Below are 18,539 nucleotides of genomic sequence, written 5' to 3'. Positions count from 1 at the left end.
AGAAATTCCATCTGCAAAAGATTATCAAGTGACATTTTGAGATCTAGAAGAATTTTCTATTAAACCATTCTCTAGTCTTAATAGCCTGGTGCTGAGGATAGTCTAGTTTGGAAAGGGAGTCTGCCATAAAATAGAAAATTTTAATCCCACCCCTACCTTCAGGCTGTTAGTTATAAATAGCTGATGGGACTCAAAGATACAGAAATTCTCACCATTAATAATGACATGGACCCCACGAGAAGGATTCTCTTCAGTAGAGCCAATTGAAGCTTCTTTGTCTTGGTGAAAGCATGCTTCACCCTCTCCTGGAACTATTGCTATTATCTGGAAAGGAAACTGGCCTTCAGAGCTTTGTAGACAACTACACTTTATCCATTTGGACACAGCATGAGGCTTGTGGAAGTGACAGTCGTACGAAATGATGGCTTCAAATTCACATCATTCCCAACATGCTTTGCTCTGTCTACTGCAAGGCTGTGGCTCCGCTCTTTGGCCAGGTCTTCTGCCCCTAAAGAATTCTTCAGAGACATTGAAGCCTTAAATGGCAGCCATTATATTACTAATTTGTGGCGATTTGATTCAGCTTTGCTAGAGGCCACTCATAATTATCATCATCAATATATGTTATTATGTCTCAAGTGTGAGCAAAGTAAAAAAAAATTAAAATAGATTTCTGTTTTGATATGTATACTTGAATCTGGATAGATAAGTGAGCCTATAGATTATTTTTAATAAAACCTTTAACTATGTGTGAATATGACTTACAGGGATCTAGAGGGGCAATCTATCTGATTTTATTCCTTTAGCCTCATGTCCTAGTGCTGTACACTTATGGGCATGAGAAGCACTGAGCCAGGCAGAGTGGGCTTTGATATTTGCTAGAGAGAGAAAAAGACTGAGGAGCTAGAATTCCTATTGCTTCTGGGTCCTTAATTATTGAGAAAAATTTAGTCCAAAGTCAGATAAGCCAGAACTGAAAGTAGATTATATCAACATAGAAAGGTATGTTGTCATGGGTTATTTCATGATTATTAAGAGCAAAGTCTTTCTCTGGTGACTTCAAACCCTGATGCGTGGATAACATTGGCCCTAAGCACATAGCAAAATATAGTTAGTAAAGAGCAGACAGTCACGTCTGACAGACTGTAGGTGTGCACACCTTTAATCCCACCATTTGGGAGGCAGAGGCAGGCAGATCTTGCCTTCTGCTTGACTGCTTTCTACCTGGTTTCTGAACCTCTGCTTCTGCTCCTTACTGAGTGGATTGATCTTGGTCACAAACGGCAGTATGTTCTTCTTCCTGTTTGGCCTCATTTCTGTCCTCAGGCCCCAAACCTGTCACCCCTTCTGATGGCTGTGTCTCTGGATAGGTCAGTGCAGTTCTTTTGAAAGGTACTGTGAAGATCAAGAATATAATGAATCACAGGTCAGCTAATGTTGTGTAAGCCACTGCCTGACCTGAATGAAGTAAATAATTGTGTTTAATGTTTTATAGTGAGTATCAGTTGAAACTGTAATCTAAAGGTGGCATAAGCCCTTGGGAATACACCTTCATAGGCAGCATTTCCTGCTATTCAGGCATATGTTCTGGGTATCAGAATTCTGATGGCAACCTCCATTCATACGATTCTAGACCAGAACCACATATAATGATAAATAGTATCTCCATATTTCATAACTGCATTTTCAGGGCTGGGTTGTTTTGTTTGGGTATTTCTTATCTTATTGAGGTTTTGTTGTTGATTTTTGCCTTACTTTTCATTTTTTTTGGTGTGTTTTCTTTTTGGAGAGAGGGAGAGACAGAGAGGAAGGGAGAGAGAATATACAGCTGGGCAGGTAAGGAGGTGGGGAGGTCCTGGGAGGGGTTCAGAAAGAGAAAAGAATATCAAAAGTATATTGTATGGAAAAATTTAACCAATACTGACTAAATTCACAGAGAAATATAAACACAATGTGCAGTCCTTTTGCACTGCAGGCTTCTAGCATCAATGTGTAGTTTCTCTTCCTGCAGACTCATTGATAATCTTCGAGCTTCAGGCAGAAGCCATCATGTTGCCTGCGTGACTATGGATGCTTCTTGCCCTCTTGACCTGACTCTTCTGCTTCCTTGCTTTCTGTGTCCTCACCTTATGTCTGCATTACATGAACTGGAGCTGAGATGCTGTGTGTATGTGGGATGTATGTATTCATGCACAGGTGTTTGTATCTGTATGCAGCAGCCAGAGCTTAGCCATGGATGCTTTCCTCAATTGCTGTTTATCTCATTCCTTGAGACAAGGTCTCTCCCTAAGTTTGGAGCTCATTGATTCAGCTAGACTGGATGGTCGGTGTGTTCTAGGGAGTTTTCTGTCTCTTAATCCCACTCCCAACAGACTTACAGACATACAGCCATGTGTGACTTTTATGTGGGTTCTTGGGAGCCGAACTTAGGGTCATACGCTTGCATGGTGAGCACTTTCCTGGCAGCTGTCTTCCCAGCTCCAACACTTCCTTTAAGAGAGTTCATCAAAACCAAGACTTCTGTCTTTCTATGCATAATGACTTGAAGTTCAGTGCTCTTTTGCAGAAGTTTCCATGTTCTCTGATTTCAAACCATAAGCTTTATTCAAGTCTGTAATTAACCTGGGACTTTAAAACATGTTGTTGATTATACCATTATTGTTATTTTGTGATACTTGCCCCTAAGATCAGTCTGGGATAAATCATTGGTCTAGATATTTTTATTTGACATTTCTGTTTTTGAGTTTTGCAGCAGTGATTTTTATTAATCACATGTTGATGAGAAGAACAAACCCCAGGTTAAGCATTAAGTGAAAAATTACACTCCACTTTAAAAACAGCTCAGGTAGTCTTGGCTGGCATGGTGCCCTCTGCATTGTCTCTCCATCCCACCCAGAACCCCATGGAATCCAGTTTCCCAACTTTTAATCTTATAGCTACTTCAGTGCAGTTGGGAGCATATGCTCTTAAAATTATAAAAAAATTACGTAATACCCATTTAATGTTTGATCATTCCCAAGAGGGCATACATGGACATGGATGTAGTGAGGTGCTGCGGGCAGGCCTGTTTCTCATCCCACCCGGCTCCGGCAGGGCTAGCTTTGCACCCGAAATAACATCACACAAGTTGTATTCTTTTAAACACTGCCTGGCCCATTATTTTCAGCCTCTTACTCATATCTTGACTAACCCATATCTAATAATCTGTGTAACACCACAAAGTGGTGCCTTACCAGGTAGATTCTAGCGTACGTCCATCTTGGGCTGGAGCTTCATCGCATCTGGCTTCTCTCTGAGGAGAGGCACGGCAGTCTGCCTAACTTAAGAGAGGCGTGGCATCTGACTGAGCCATCTACCTCACTTCCTTCTTCCTGTTCTGTCTATTCCACCCACCTAAGGGGCGGTCTATCAAATGGGCCAGGCAGTTTCTTTATTAGCCAATGGGAGCCCTCCATCATTTCCCCTTTTTCTGTTTAAACAAAAAAGAAAGGCTTTAACTTTAACATAGTAAAATTACATATAACAAAACAGTTATCAAGTAAGAATTACAGTTACAATATTTATATCTACTTTATCTTTTATCATAACAAAGGAAAACAACTATAATTATCTATCTATTCTTCTTCAGCTCCATCAAAGACTCCAGAAGGACACAATATTACCTAAGTAAATAAGAAATATGCAATTTCCAAACTCTAGAAATCACAGAGACATTGTGCTACCTGGACAGTCACCTAAAGTTCTTTTGTACTGTCGGGGCATCCATCTTCGGCCTACAGGCCCATAAATATCCAGCAGACATTTCTATGCAGCAGGAAATTTCGAAGGCAGTTCAGTCACTATCTGCTGTGTCCTTCAGAATGTCTCGCAGACTCTTTCTTGAATCAGGAACCCCAAAAGATCATCTCACATTTAGTCCTCTCTCTGTGGGTTCTTCGTGTCCAGTTTATGCCAACAGTCCAGGCAAGAGCAGTTTCTTGCCCAAGTGGCTATTAAACTCCATAAGGATCCTTTTCGATGCCCATCTTCCTCTTGAAGTAGATTGGTGCTGCCAGGAGCTGACGTGTCTCATTGTCATGAAAAGCCTTAAGTTTTAAAACATCTAAAATGCGATATTCTGTAGTCTTTGAAAGATATGAAGAATGCCTATGTAACTTAAATATATCTCTATATAGTTAGAAAATCTAACTAACATAACTACAAGTTTTACTATTATTGATAACTATCCATTAACAACCTATATACATTACATTTTTAAATGAACTACACAATCACAATACATTAATCAGTATCAGAAATACACATACATATAACAAAATTTACCTTAAATTTAAATCACTAAAGCAAAATCCATATCAATGCAAATTATTCATCTCCATATCATATCCCCCTTTAAATGTAAAAGAACATTTATAAACAATATTTGGGAATATGGGCGCAGTTATCTCTCTCCAAACTGCTTCCTGCTGAATGGGGACGCTGTTAATCAGATCTTTCATGGTGTAACCTGTGTTCCAGGTTCATCTTGGTCATCAGTTGGGTGAAGTAATTTTCTGAAAGTGTTCACGGCAACCTTTCAGGAGGTCGTGGTCTATCATACCATATTGGGATAGAAGCAATCCACATGGTCTCATTTTCTGTAAAAATAAAAGAAGAAACTCTTTTCCAAAGTATCATATCCTTAGATCCAAATTCTGAAGTCAAGGTATTTTTAAAATGTCTATCTTGGATTAGTTCAGCAGCATTTATAAACAAATATCTTTTAGCAGCTGTTGCTTCTTCCTCAGCATTCAAACAATTCAAAGAGAGCATAATAGTATACAGTATCAAGATTCTCTGTGTATTTTCCATCTTTATGTGGCTTTACTTTAACCTCTATTTCGTTTATTTTTACTTTTACTTTTTGAGACAGGTTCTCTGTATATCTTTGTCCTGGAATAACTCTGTAGACTAGGCTGTCCTTGAACTCTGAGATCCTTCTGCTTCTGCCTCCCCAGTGCTGGGATTAAAGGTGTATGCTACCACACCTTGAACTCACAGAGATCTGTCTGTCTCTGCCTCCCAGGCATTGGGATTAAAGGTGTCTTCTGCCACACCTTGAAGTCACAGAGGTCAATCTACCTCTGCCTCCCAAGTGTTGGGATTAAAGGTGTGTACCACCACAACAAACTTCTTTCTTTTTTCTTTGTTTGTTTTTAAGAACTTTAACCTTTAGCCTGCATATAATTTTAACACACTGTAAACCATTTAGAGGTTTTCTTTGTCTTTGAATCTTTCTTTACTGTATATTTCTCTTTTTCTGACCACACTAGTCTTTAATTTACCAAGCAATATAAGCAGGATTAAAGCTGTGGCTTTGACAGCTAGATCCAGTCCATTCCTTAGCTTTCTATGATTCCAGCCTTGTGGCTGAGGTATGGGTTGTAGCCGTGTTTATCACCACAATTCTGTGGCCGTTCAAGGTCCCTGCCAGCAAGCAAGCTGCAACAGTGTCAAACAACAATCAAAAGCTCCATAGTCAGGACCGCCTGCTTGAAAGAGTCAGAGTTTGTCCTGGCAGTACAGACCAGAACACCAGCATTTTAAAACAGCACAACTTTTTTCCTGCTACGGCTAAAAACAAACAAGCATGCAGTCAGCTTTTATCAACGCCATTTAAGTGTTTCCTAGCCGAACCTCTTAAAAGAGCTGCACGGTTTTGCAGCTAAAGCTGAGTCAGGAAGCCTCTCTTAGATGAGAGGGCTTGCTAGCTTCTAGCAATCAGAGCAGACCTGAGAAATTGCTGCTATCAAGAAAACATGCTTTACTCTATTCTTTCCCAAGCTTTCTCAAGCTTTCTGTGGATCCAGTTATCTACGTTGGGCACCATTCTGTAGTGTGGAGCTCGGCGGGCAGGGGCCTGCTTTTCGTCCTGCCCGGCTCCCTCTTGGTTAGCTTTACCTGAAATAATTACATGGAAACTGTATTCTTTTAAATACTGCCTGGCCCATTATTTTCAGCCTCTTACTCATATCTTGACTAACCCATATCTAATAATCTGTGTAACACCACAAAGTGGTGCCTTACCAGGTAGATTCTAGCGTACGTCCATCTTGGGCTGGAGCTTCATCGCATCTGGCTTCTCTCTGAGGAGAGGCACGGCAGTCTGCCTAACTTAAGAGAGGCGTGGCATCTGACTGAGCCATCTACCTCACTTCCTTCTTCCTGTTCTGTCTATTCCACCCACCTAAGGGGCGGTCTATCAAATGGGCCAGGCAGTTTCTTTATTAGCCAATGGGAGCCCTCCATCACATGGACAAAGGGAAATGAACCTGCAGTTGAGAATCACTGAAGGAAAGAGTCATCCAACAACATTGGGTGAGGTTAACAGTTTCTATCCTGCATATACCTAAGCCAGCACAGGAGATAGGCAGAAGATAGAGAGAGACAGCAACAGGTGCACACATAGATGTTGCTATCTAAACATCTGGACATTGGCATTGCAGATGAGCTTTATCTCCTGCACTTGTATAACCTCACCTGCTTCCACACAGTTCCCTGCTGAACTGAGGGGACCTCACGCCTGTCCGGCTACTTTCATGCTGTGTGCTGGCATAGTGCCGCAGACTGGGAAAGAATAAAAGTTTCCTGCTGCTAGCAGAGATGAAAGTTAGTATTTTAGAAATAGATAGCTCTTTACTTTTGTATCTCAACAAGCAAACTCTAAAGATATATGTGCAGTTCCGTTTTCAAGACCCCAGGTTTCCCAGAGCCCCATTTTGCTTATAAAACTGTTGGTTTTTATGTAGATCATGGAAGCTAGCAATGCTCACTATGTTTTAAGAACCCAAGCTCTCGTGATTTTCTCAAAGAGTCTGCTGGACTCAAAGCTTCTCAGGAAACTGGCACATCAATGATTGCTCTTGGTTCCCACCGCTGTCCCTAGAAAGCAGAGGCCTCTGTTCCTGTTTACATTCTTGCTCCCTTCTGCCTTCTGATGACACTTTGGTCCCTGGTGTTCCGTTACCTCTTTCATCTTGTCTGCAAAGACTAATCTGTGTCTTTCTCCAGTTTAGTCTGGCAAAAAAGAAAGAAAATGAAAGAGGAAAGGAAAACCATTGGCTTAGGGTTTAACTGAATACTTTCCGACAACATTACTCTATCATATCTGGTGCAACACACCTAACTGCTGTGTTGGAAGCTTTGAAATTCTAGTATGGTTTCAAGGTTATACGTCTTGTTTTTCTAGGCCCTCAAGTGTTTGACTATGCCTTTAATTTCTTTTGTGTTTTCTAAGTCTTTTGGATACACGGAAATAAGTGAGTATGATAACATTTTTTTTCCTGCAAACTGTTCTCCTTCCACTTTTCCACCACTCTCCTTTCTGAAATGACTATAAAACTCTGCTTTTAGCTGGGGGTCATATGTGCAGAGGCTCAGGATAAAGACAGTGTTACAGGAAGCACATTTGCGTGGCCTCTACCCTCTGACAGCAGGAGAGAGTGGTGTCGTGAGCTCTGTCTCATCAACTCTTGGCATCATACTTGAACCAGCTGTTAAATCATTCCAGTGCATGAATCCAATCTTCCAGGTCAGATTACTTATGAGATAAAGCGCTGCCACATAATAGCCATGTGCTCCGAGACAAGAATGGCCTTCCACAGGGTCCTTTCTACACGGTAACAAGAGAAGCCATTGTTTCTGTGTCTGAACTCAAGCATGAAATAGACTTGGTTTAAGACGTTATTAAGTATCAAGCAGTTTCTTGAGTGTAAGTTCCAAAAAAAAAGTGTCAAAAAATGAGATTTGTTAAAATCACCCATCTACTATAGAGGAGTTGCCCTGAACATATCACCCAGAGCAGAAACCTCCCCTACTCTCGAGTGACTTGTCTGCACCTCCTCGCCTGGCATCCAATTCCTTGTTTGGGGGTCATTACCTGGTCTCAACCAAACTAAAACAATACAAGAGGGGGAAATGACTATGTTTGAGGTGCATAGGAAGTTAGTTTGAGAACCCCTTGAGGGTGTTAAGTTCCAGGCAAGAACTTAATGGGGATTTGGGTTGATTTCTGAGAGGAACTACTAGAAGCATCAGAGGTGGAGTACATGGGTGGTGTGGTGTAGGAGAAACTATGTACTGACATATATATCCGTGCACCAAAAGGTGAGAAAGTTGAAAATGGGAAATATTTGTTAATCATTTATGGGCTGCCTTATTGAAATCCATCAATCAATGAAATAAGGGCCATATGCCCTTTTGCTTTATATATTGCTATGTTGGGAGCTGTGAGCCCCTCCTCCCCCCAGATTCTGAATTTCTGGTAAACAACTTGTAATGCTTGCAGCTGCTCTGAGCATGAGACCCTCAGGAGTTCCTGATGGCAGGGGAGTGGTTTCTGGTGCGTTTGGCTGGGACGTGGCTATCAGTTAAGGATCCCTATAGAAGCTGCCCCTGGACACAATAAAGGGGGCATTCTGGCGTCAAGGATGACCTGTGTCTCTGTCTGTGAGTCTTTGGGAGTTTCAATCTCCAGCCCCTTGCTCGGTTCATGAACTGTATGGTAGCGCATAGAGCATAGACAGGCGTGGTGCGCTACATTGCTATGTCTCAGTAACACACAGCCAACGCTCAATACATTAGCTGAACAACCGAAAAAAAAAAAAAAAAACCAAACAGGAAATACCCACAGATACAACGCCTAGCAGTGTTGTTAGGGTAGAAGGACAGCGCTTCTTGTCTCCGGTTGGGAGCTTCACTACCATGAGAAACAAAGTCCCACAGTATGAATCCACAAGAGTGGCCCTTGAGCCAGCACTTGGACACCCAGTTTATTACAGGGAGGGACACATTCAAAGGGGAGATCAAAGGAAGACAGCGAGAAGATAAACACTTTCCTTCATGCATATATTTTTATTTTACATAATAATATGAAGCATATACTAAGAAGCAGTTTAAACCACCAGTCGTCAGCTATATCTTGCTGGGTGCTCCAACAATAGCTGGGTATATTAACTGTGGAGGCCGGCCAGCGTCATCCAAGTATAGTTTTCTCCCTAGTCTGACCTTTCCCGCTTCTCCGCTAGCCATTTCTGATTTCCACTGTGCCACCATTAGCTCAGCTCCTTAGACTAAAGGATCCCAGTCCTGCTCTGCTTTTATATGTCCCACCGCGGCGGTATTCTCTGCGCCCCTCCCCCGTGCTCCATGTGCTCTTTCATGTCCCCCGCCCTGTGTGTAGGGCTCAGAACTGATCTTCAGGTCTGCATTCCTTGTCTGTGGTTACTGCCTCTTCTCTCCCCCCCGCCATGAATGACAGTCACAGTTGGCCACAGACATCGTTCCCTAAAGCATAGATATTCTTTTTCAGTTGTAAGTGTTTGAGATTAAGATCTGCCTTTTGCACAGTTTGCAACCCCTCTGCCTTCCGACGTTAGCAAAGCTCCCGAAAGGGACATTCAAAAATAGCCATTGGGTGAGTACTGTTTGCCAGCCACATCTGGGTGGCTAGGACAGCAGCAACAGCTCCAGCATGTTCTCATTCTAGCAAAGATGCAAGTGAAATTAAACATGGGGTCCCTGTAGAAAATGAACAGGGTTAGCTGTGAGATGGCAGCAGGGAAGGGAAGAAAATCTCCATAGAAGGAGTAGAAGGGAAAGAAGAAAGACGGAGGGAAGGGGGAAGAAGAGGAAGGAAGACCACACAAACATAAAGTCAGAGATGAACCATGTGCCCAGCCAGAGGGACAAGATAACCGAAGACCTGGAGAATAGTGGGAAAACCTTGGGAGATTTAATGGATTAAGTAAAGCAGAGATGGCCTAAGCAAAGGAGTCCAGGGCCAGGCTTGGCATAGTCTGGGGCTGTGTCACAAGGATCAAAGGATTGGAACTATAGATCAATGGGAAACCGAAGGAGCTAGAGAAATGGTTGAAAATGGATTTAAAATTTTACAAGTTCATGTTAGCTTCTTTGTATAAAACTGACGACTTGGGGGATTTTAAAAGAAGACCAAGTAGCAGATTATTAAACAATAGCCCAGGTAAGAATATGCCATTGTGGGAAAGGGTAGTGACTCTACAGAAGAGGTTGTCATGGCAACTGAGTTGACATTCACTCTGCCCCCCCCAGCAAGAGAAGGAATGGGGGGGAGAAGCAGGGAAGGAAAGGAAGGAGGAGGAGACTAGGGAAGCAGGGAGGGAAGGAGGGGAAGAGAGGGAGGAGTGAAGATGAGGAAGACATTTATTTTATTCATCAAATTTATAGGATTTGGTTATTAATGGATTTATGTTAGGTATAATAAGGAATCATGGATTCCTTTCCAAATTTCTGGTCAAACTGGCTTTTGTTGTTGCTGTGGTTGTGGGGGAGATTGGCTGGAGGAACAGTTCTGTTAGGGTGAGATAGATCTCCATGTTAGTTGCAAGCACACTAGAGAAGCATGACAGCTGTTTGTAGACCAAGATCAGGGCTTAGGAAGGTCCAGGCTGGGGACTTGAACTGAAGACGTGATGATGTTAGGTGTCTTTTAAAGGCAGGACAAGGACGTGAGAAGGGGGTGGGGGGGAATAAATGCCCCTGAATGAAACCCTGGGACTTTGCAGTCTTTGTCTTGGAAGAAAAGGAGCCAGCAAAGGATCGTGACACTGAGAGATAGCATTGATTTTGGACATTATAAAGCAATGTCAAGCACCTTTTATTAGTTAGGGAACAGGCTTCAATGTCACTACACCCTGAGCGCAACAACCACCATCTTGGGAAATTCAGATAGGTCCAGCTTGCAAAACAATATCCCAGCTGGACTTGTTGACTCTTTAAACAGGCACGGGGAGGGGGCGTGTCCTAGATGCTCACCTGAGTAAGCAGGGGCTCCTTACCACCTGGTATAAGAAACTCCACCGCCTTTAATTGCACTTGGTCTGGAGGAGGGGCTGGGTGAGAGAAGCCTGGGAAGACTGGCAGAGGATGAAACTCCATCTAGGCCTAGAGAGAACCCCTCATTTCTGCTGAGGTTCAGCCCTTGGTGAGTACCACTCCACTCCAGGCTGTATTCTCGGGTGCTGTAGGAAAGCAGTCTGAGTGAGCCATCAGGACCAGTGCTGTAGGAAAGCAGTCTGAGTGAGCCATCAGGACCAGCTAGTAACGTGGTCTCCTCCAGGTTCCTGCCCAGTTTGAGTTCCTGTTTTGGTTTCCTGAAATGGACTATGATTCAGAATATGTAAGCTAAATAAATCCTTCCCTCCCCAGGTTGCTTTTGATCACGGTGTTCTGTAGCAGCAGTGGGCATCCTCACCAAGGCAGTTCTCCAGGGTAACCTTTGGAACCGTACCTGGCTTTGTCACCCAGACATTAGAAGAAGGGGTAAACATTGCTTACATCTCCCACCGGGAGGGATTTTTAGCAAGAGGTCTGTTTTCAAAGCTTAGGAAAGGAAGGACGGGTGTCATAGCACGTTGCATAACAGCTCTGGTAAATTGTAATCAGAATGGTAAAAGCCGGGTTCTGCCCATTAGCCACTTGACAGTCATCAGCTCAGGCCAGGGTTTAACCCCTCCTTCAGTGCCTGTGGGTGTCAGGAGGTACCTGCTCTTTTTTCTCTGTTCTCCACCTGGCTGAGGGGCCAACCCCGTCAGTGTGTGAAGCCTGACTCAACAATCCTTGTCTTCCAACCCTTGTCAATTGTCTCCAAACATTCAGATTCTGTAGAACTTTTTTTTCCTACAACTGGCCCATCTTTTAACTGGATGCTTCATCAGTCATGCAGGGTGGTGGTGGTGTTGCGGGGACCGGGTACTGCCTACTGCCTAAAAGGATCCAACTCAGTGAACAGCCAGCGACAGCACCGGCTGTGCGTTGGTTTAACTGGCAGGCACACTTCTTTTCTCAATCGTCTTTGCATGCAGCGGTAGCAAGGAGGCCCGCATCTCTCCTCCCAACAGCTGTCTGCACTTGTTGCTTCCTCCCAGCACGAAACGGGGCACACGTGACGTATACTCAACCGAGGCCCAGCACCTGGTTCAGGTGTGCTGTGTCTTTGACCTCCAGTAGCGCTTTGGAGGCTCAGTATGAGCTTGTTTTCTGCTGCATCTACATTTCTGATGGCGGGTGTGTCCTGGGGCAACGGAACAGCTCCCTGTACATAGGGATGGGTTATGAAGAAGTGAAGAGGGGGTGAGGGGGAGGAGTTTGCTTAGTGAGGCAAGTCACAGAATTTCCTTAGCCAGCCTGAGTTTGGGGACAGGCTATTGCCTGGTTTGCTCATGCATACAGACCCTACTTAAGAGGAAGTGTGGAGAGGAAGGAAGCCAGCACAAGAGGGTGCAGGCCTGGAGCTTTGAAGAGACTAGCCATAATATGCGTTTGTCACCAAAATGCTCCCTAGGCGCCTTGGGATATATGTAGGGGCAGTTTTTAGTTCGTGCCAACTGTGTAATTTCTCTCGCTACAGGGTACTTCACTGACGAAGTTCTGGATGTTTCGCCACAGTCCTGAGTCCCCCAATTGGGGGGGACCGCTATTGGTCACAGAGGCTGACCATGGAGGTCAGTAACTGCATAAAGTACCTCAAGGCTGGCCATCGAGCCCCACTCAACTTGCAAAAGGAAAAGCCCTGCCCCGTTTGTGTCCTTCTCGGAGCCATGCTTGCTAAGCCCCAGAAACCTAAAGCCATCCGAATGCTCTGAGGGTTGCCAGAACCTGGCCAGGATGTGAGTCCCGGCAACCTAGGTCCCCTAGCGCCCCCTACAGCCGCGGCGGAGTTGGGGGTGGGGATCCGGTTGGGGAGAGGGAGACAAGAGGCTGTGAGCCACTGCACCACACCCAAGACCCCACCCAGATCACAGGAGCCCCCAGGCCACAGAAACGGGGCGTGGGCCAGGGCCTGAGGCATCCCTGGCCACCACAATTGCTCCGCCTGTGGCCACCAATTCCCCTCCCCTGGCGTCCCTCTCTCCGCCCCTGTCGCCTGCCAGTACCGGACACGCTGGCTGCTGCACTTCATCTCTTGGGGCGCTCTTCGCCTTGGCCAACCGTCGCATCCTGTGCAACACTCTGGTCAGTGGCCGTTTGGTGTTGAATGTTCCCCACCAAGAGTGCATGGCTACGGAACCGAGGCGCAGACCCGGGCCCCGAGGGTTCGTCCTCTGGGAAGCCGTGATGCTGTTGTACCTGGGAGTGCCTGCGGGGTACCCCTACAACCTGGACCCAGAGAGCGCGCTGCTGTACCAGGGCCCCTCCGGCACTCTGTTTGGCTACTCGGTGGTGCTACACAGCCACGGGGAAAAGCGCTGGTGAGTGCGCCCTCCCCAAGAGGCATGTGGCAGCGTCTCCGCCTCTGGGATTCCTTGTTTGAATCAAACTTTCCGCCCTCCTGGGAGATCAGAGGAAAGCCTGGCTCCAGCCAGTTGGCTCACTGGAGAGCCTTGGAACTAACTTATCTTAGGATAGAAACCCTCAGGGTGCTCTGGGTACCTGGTCCCGGAGTCCTGAGTCCTGGGAGATGGTGATGGGCAGAGGACCTGGGCACCACTTCCACAGCTGTGGCAACTCGGGGCAGGGTGGGTGGGCAGGCTGGCTCACATCTGAGCGAACTTGCATGGTTCTCGCTTTAGGCTCATCGCAGGGGCACCCACTGCCAGCTGGCCCTCCAATGCCTCAGTGGTCAATCCTGGGGCGATTTACAGATGCAGGATCGGAAAGAATCCAGGTCAGATCTGCGAACAACTCCAGCTGGGTGAGTTGGGTCCTAGACCAGGAGATAATGAACTTTCTGTCCCCCATAGGCCCATTGCTGGGCAAATCCTGGAAGACTCATGATGCCAGTTTCTTCTAGTTTAAAGTGCATGCTTTTCAGCTTTAACCCCGTGGCAGCTTGCTTCTGGTGATATTTGCCTTTCTGTTGCTTGCGGCTGTAGTTTAGTTGATCTCAGTAGCTGGCAGAGCTCTTTCAGGGAAAGTTTTGTAGGATGCCTTCTGGCCAGCCACCTCTCATCAACCCCCATGAGTAAAACCTGCTTCAAAGCCAGAGGATCCAGCCCACGGGGAGGGTTGCTGAGGGTTGTACTTGGTCTTGGACTTTTCATCTTTGATATAGGATAAAGGGCACATCGGGAATGAAAAGTTGGATTGATCCTACATCCTATCATCTAGCCCAAGGGCTTTTCTTTCTCTTGATTTGAAAAAGAAACGGATACCATATTTTTCCCCCTTAGAATATATACCATAAAAGGGAGGGAAAAATGGCATGTCTACTGTTAAAATCATTAATATAGGAGGTCTAACATATAGTTACTGAATTTCCTCCCCTCAGATTCCCCTGTGAAGCAGGCTTGTCTCCGCCCCCATTTTTTTATGTCTTTATTTAGGATTGCAGCAACTTGAGACATGTGTGCTGCTGGGGGAGGGGAGAAGTTTCATGTTTCAAAGTCAAAAGCAAATTTGCTGCGCACAGGCCCATGGGGAAAGAAAGGGGAACTAATATCATATTTAGATCTATCTTGCTCCCAGTGTTAAGCCTTGTCGTATATATTGCTCAATGTTTCCCCCTCAAAGCAACCCTAGGTTATGACTGCATTTTTTCTGCTTTCCGCAATGGGGATCAAGTACAGAGAGCTATGGGTTCCTCCTTCAAATTTACGTACTGAGGCTTAGCCGTACACTTCAGTTGTACATCTTCAGTGAAGATAAGATTAAAGGAAGGGTTTGGTGTGCTGTCTGTAGGGATGCTGTATCTATGATGAGTTATAGGTAATAATTGGGACTTTGTATGCTTATCTGTATGTGGGCTATTGGAGATTAACTTATTTTGTCTTTAACCTCTATAGTCATCTGTGTTGTTTTCTTGCTTGTTTTGTTCTTTTTCTCCCTTTGCATTTTTACCTCAGAACCCATAAAAAGGCAGGAATTGTCTGTGCATTGGCCTTGGCTGAAGCTGAAAGAAAAGTACAAAGACTATTGAGGGTGAGAAGTCACAGGAGGGGAGGAGGAGGAGAACGAAGGGGAGAGGGAGAGAAACAACATAAATTCTAGTCAGGAAAATAAAAGTTATTGTGAACCTTAATTGTTTGTGAAGGAGAGATGGGACTCGGAGCATCATTAGGAACCCCTAGTCCAAGTGGCAGACTGGGGCACACACAAGATCAGTCACAGAGCTGTGTATTTGGAATGATTTTGCAGAGTATTTTTGTTGCCTGAGAGAACTGTGCAATGAATGAAGCCTTGATCTAACAGAGGCTTCCCAGGGTCTCCAGTCCTGGCATTCTTTCCAGATCCGTGACATTACAACTAGTGGTAGCTACATCCTGCCTGGAGGGCACTGGATCTATTTATGGATGCTTGTATTTAACTGGAAAGATCATGCCCTGATGAATTGTATAAGCTTTTAGATGAGGGCAGCTGCCAATTAAGGAAAACCTAAATCCACCATGGTATAGAGCACAGAGTTCTCCAGAGACATTGAATTATGTAGATATATAAGGAACATGATGAGTTCTGGGATGGATGGATAAAGGAAAGTACAAGTCTGATAGTTATCAGCTTGATTAGTGGGTAAAAGTTAGCAATGGTAAGCCAAAGCGATATTTCTCACCTTCAGCAACCGAGTCCATCACAGAAATACTGAGATGAAAGAGACAAAACTGAGTGTAAGGTCCTAGTCAATTGATTGGTTCCAGTGTCAACTGTGGCAGCATTGAGAATATTTTCGTAAGGCAACTGACTGAAGTGACTTCTCAGGGGACCTTATGAACAATACAGTCTCAGCTTCTACAAGAAAACTGTTTATTAAGAACAAATTCAAAAGTAATTTAAAGCTGTAAGGTAAAATATGGATGTGAATGTCCAGAAAAAAGTTTAAGAAGTCACCAGTTGATGCGCAGAACCATATTTAAGATTGTAAGGTTTGTAGACTATGGACCATTACTTAGGAACACATTGTGTGTGTGTGTATTGTGTATAGAGGAAATAGAAAGCTATCTACATGCACACACAAAATCCTCTGTATGATTGAGCTATTTATAATTTTAAAAGTATTTAACTATATTACATAGTTATATTATGAATTACTATATTAGTAATTATATAAATGTAATTATCTAGAATGTGAGTGATTATATTATAAAGTTTAAAAAAACTTAGCTTAGCCAGGCATGGTGGCATATGCCTTTAATTCCAGCACTCAGGAGGCAGAGGTAGATAGATCTTTGAGAGCTTACATCTAAGCCAGCCTAATCTACACAAGAGTTCAAAGATCGCCAGAGCCACATAGACCCTGTCTCAAACCCTGCCTTTCAAAATATTAGTTAAATATCTGATACATATCAGACATTGAAAAATTATTTTTTCTACTTAAAATATATGTGATATCTGCAATAAAATGCTATTAAAATAAGTAACGAGGGTCAATTAATGGCCTAAAAGTAAAACGTTAATTGTATAAACAACAAAAAAAAAAAACCAAACTGAAATGAAGCAAAATGATAAAGAAGTCACAGCTCATCAAAAAAAGTTGTAAGATAGAGAGCTATTGGAGCTATCTATCTCAGTAAGTAACCGCTTGCCTCTGGAATACCATTATCACGATTCCAGCTGTTTGGTTCAAAATATCTATCATGAGGTGTTTCCAAGTCTCTGTACTATGTCAGACAAATGGCTGGTTCAGATAGGCGTCTATGCTCTCCCGTATGGCTAAGGTTACTGCATATCATGTTGTATTCACTACAGCCATAATCAGAGTCAAGCAGCCATACGCATTTATCTGGCATGCTCAGGGAAGGTGTTGGCAGTGCCCCCCTAGCAGACCGGATTGGCTGCTGAGGTAATGCTGACGGAGTTGCTTCTGTAGCACCCAGGGTGTGTTCTTCCTGTGTTCTCTGCCTCCCTCTAGCATCCTGCCCGCCTCAGAGGTGGCTGCTGTTTTTTTTTATCCCCTTACTGCTTCCTCCCATGGACAAAAAAGTGGTCTCCCTTCAGGAGGCCCTGGGACTACATCCACTTGTGTCTAAGTAGGTCACAGTGATTTCCACATGTCCATTCTCCTCTCTGTCAGCTGCTCTGTACCCTTCCTGGGGGCTGTTGAATGCATTTGGTCTCTGATAGCTCCTGAGTCAGGATGGTAAGAATAATGACTCAATCTATACATTTAAGCATGGTCCATGCTTAAACTCTAAATAGTTAGCAAAGCAGAACACAATAACAAGGCTTTAATGATTATCAGATCTATTTGGGTATCAAAAGACACTCTGGATTTTTAATACTTCATAATTACCAGAGTCTTTCTGCTACCCCCTGTGTATGTGTGTCTGTGTGTTTCTATGTGATCCTGTGTGTCTCTGTGTGTTTGTGTGTCTCTGTGTGTTTGTGTGCCTCTGTGTGTGTGTGTGCCTCTGTGTGTGTGCGCCTCTGTGTGTGTGCGCCTCTGTGTGTGTGCGCCTCTGTGTGTGCCTCTGTGTGTGTGCGCCTCTGTGTGTGTGCGCCTCTGTGTGTGTGCCTCTGTGTGTGTGCCTCTGTGTGTGTGTGTGTCTGTGTGTGTGTGTCTGTTTCTGTTTCTGTGTGATCCTGTGTGTCTCTATGTGTGTGTTTGTGTGTCTGTGTGTGTCTCTCTGTGTGTGTCTCTCTGTGTGTGTGTCTCTGTGTGTGTGTCTCTGTGTGTGTGTCTCTGTGTGTGTGTCTCTGTGTGTGTGTCTCTGTGTGTGTCTCTCTGTGTGTGTGTCTCTCTGTGTGTCTCTGTGTGATCCTGTGTGTGTGTCTGTGTGATCCTGTGTGTGTGTCTGTGTGATCCTGTGTGTGTGCCTGTGTGTGCCTGTGTGTGTCTATGTGAGCCTGTGTGTCTCTGTGTGTCTGTGTGTGATCCTGTGTGTCTGTGTGTGTGTGTGTGTGTGTGCCTGTATATGTCTAGAGAAGGAAGATACTGTAGCTCTGAATGACTGACTTATCTGGCCATAGAATCTAAAATCACAGTTATGCAGTTTAGTAAATTAGTCTCTGGCCACATGTGGCTTTTGAGGACAGGAAATGTCCATAGCGAATTTTATTCAGTAATTGACCTAGTAGATGTCTAAGACAGTACAAAATTAAGTTATGATTACCTCATGAAAAAGCTATCTTGAAGTGGTATTGATAGTTTAATATCTTGAATTGATTTAACATTCTTTTTACCTTTGTAATTTGGCAGTCCTTCAGTTAAAAATGTTGTTGAGCACACATACGTTTCTATCGGACAGCACGCATCCCCCTGCTCCTGTCTGTTCTCCGGGTGGGTAGGACCCTCACTTCCCCTGCAGATGCAGAATTCTGGCTGCTGAGCTGTTAGGCTTCCTATCTGGGCTTCTGTTTCTCTTGCTGGAAGACCAATGGTCCATAGCAACTTGGGCACCATTACCGGTTTTTAATATATTTCTGGAAATAACATTGTCTTAGGAAATCTCCAGTTTTTGTGTTTTATACCCTACTTGGGAACAGGTCAAGTTTCTAAGCATTGCATCATTTCTACCTGATTGGCAGGAGTTAGTCATACTAAAATACAAACACCTCACTGTTAAAACTTTACATATATTCTGAGCAAT

General features: G+C 44.2%; 1 protein-coding gene across 1 annotated transcript in view; it reads left to right on the top strand.

Moving 5' to 3' along the window:
* Positions 1-12,982: 12,982 nt before the first annotated feature.
* Itga4 (integrin subunit alpha 4) overlaps positions 12,983-18,539 on the top strand; it is a 68,263-nt gene continuing 62,706 nt past the window's right edge. Inside the window, exons 1-2 of the mRNA XM_038337653.1 lie at positions 12,983-13,268; positions 13,590-13,711. Coding sequence (XP_038193581.1) covers positions 13,075-13,268; positions 13,590-13,711 — 316 coding nt within the window. The 5' untranslated portion in view covers positions 12,983-13,074. The remainder of the gene's footprint in view (positions 13,269-13,589; positions 13,712-18,539) is intronic.

Source organism: Arvicola amphibius, chromosome 7, assembly GCF_903992535.2.
Source record: "Arvicola amphibius chromosome 7, mArvAmp1.2, whole genome shotgun sequence".
Lineage (NCBI taxonomy): Eukaryota > Metazoa > Chordata > Mammalia > Rodentia > Cricetidae > Arvicola > Arvicola amphibius.
The sequence above is the reverse complement of the archived record's forward strand: the minus strand, read 5'-3'. Positions and strand labels throughout refer to the sequence as shown.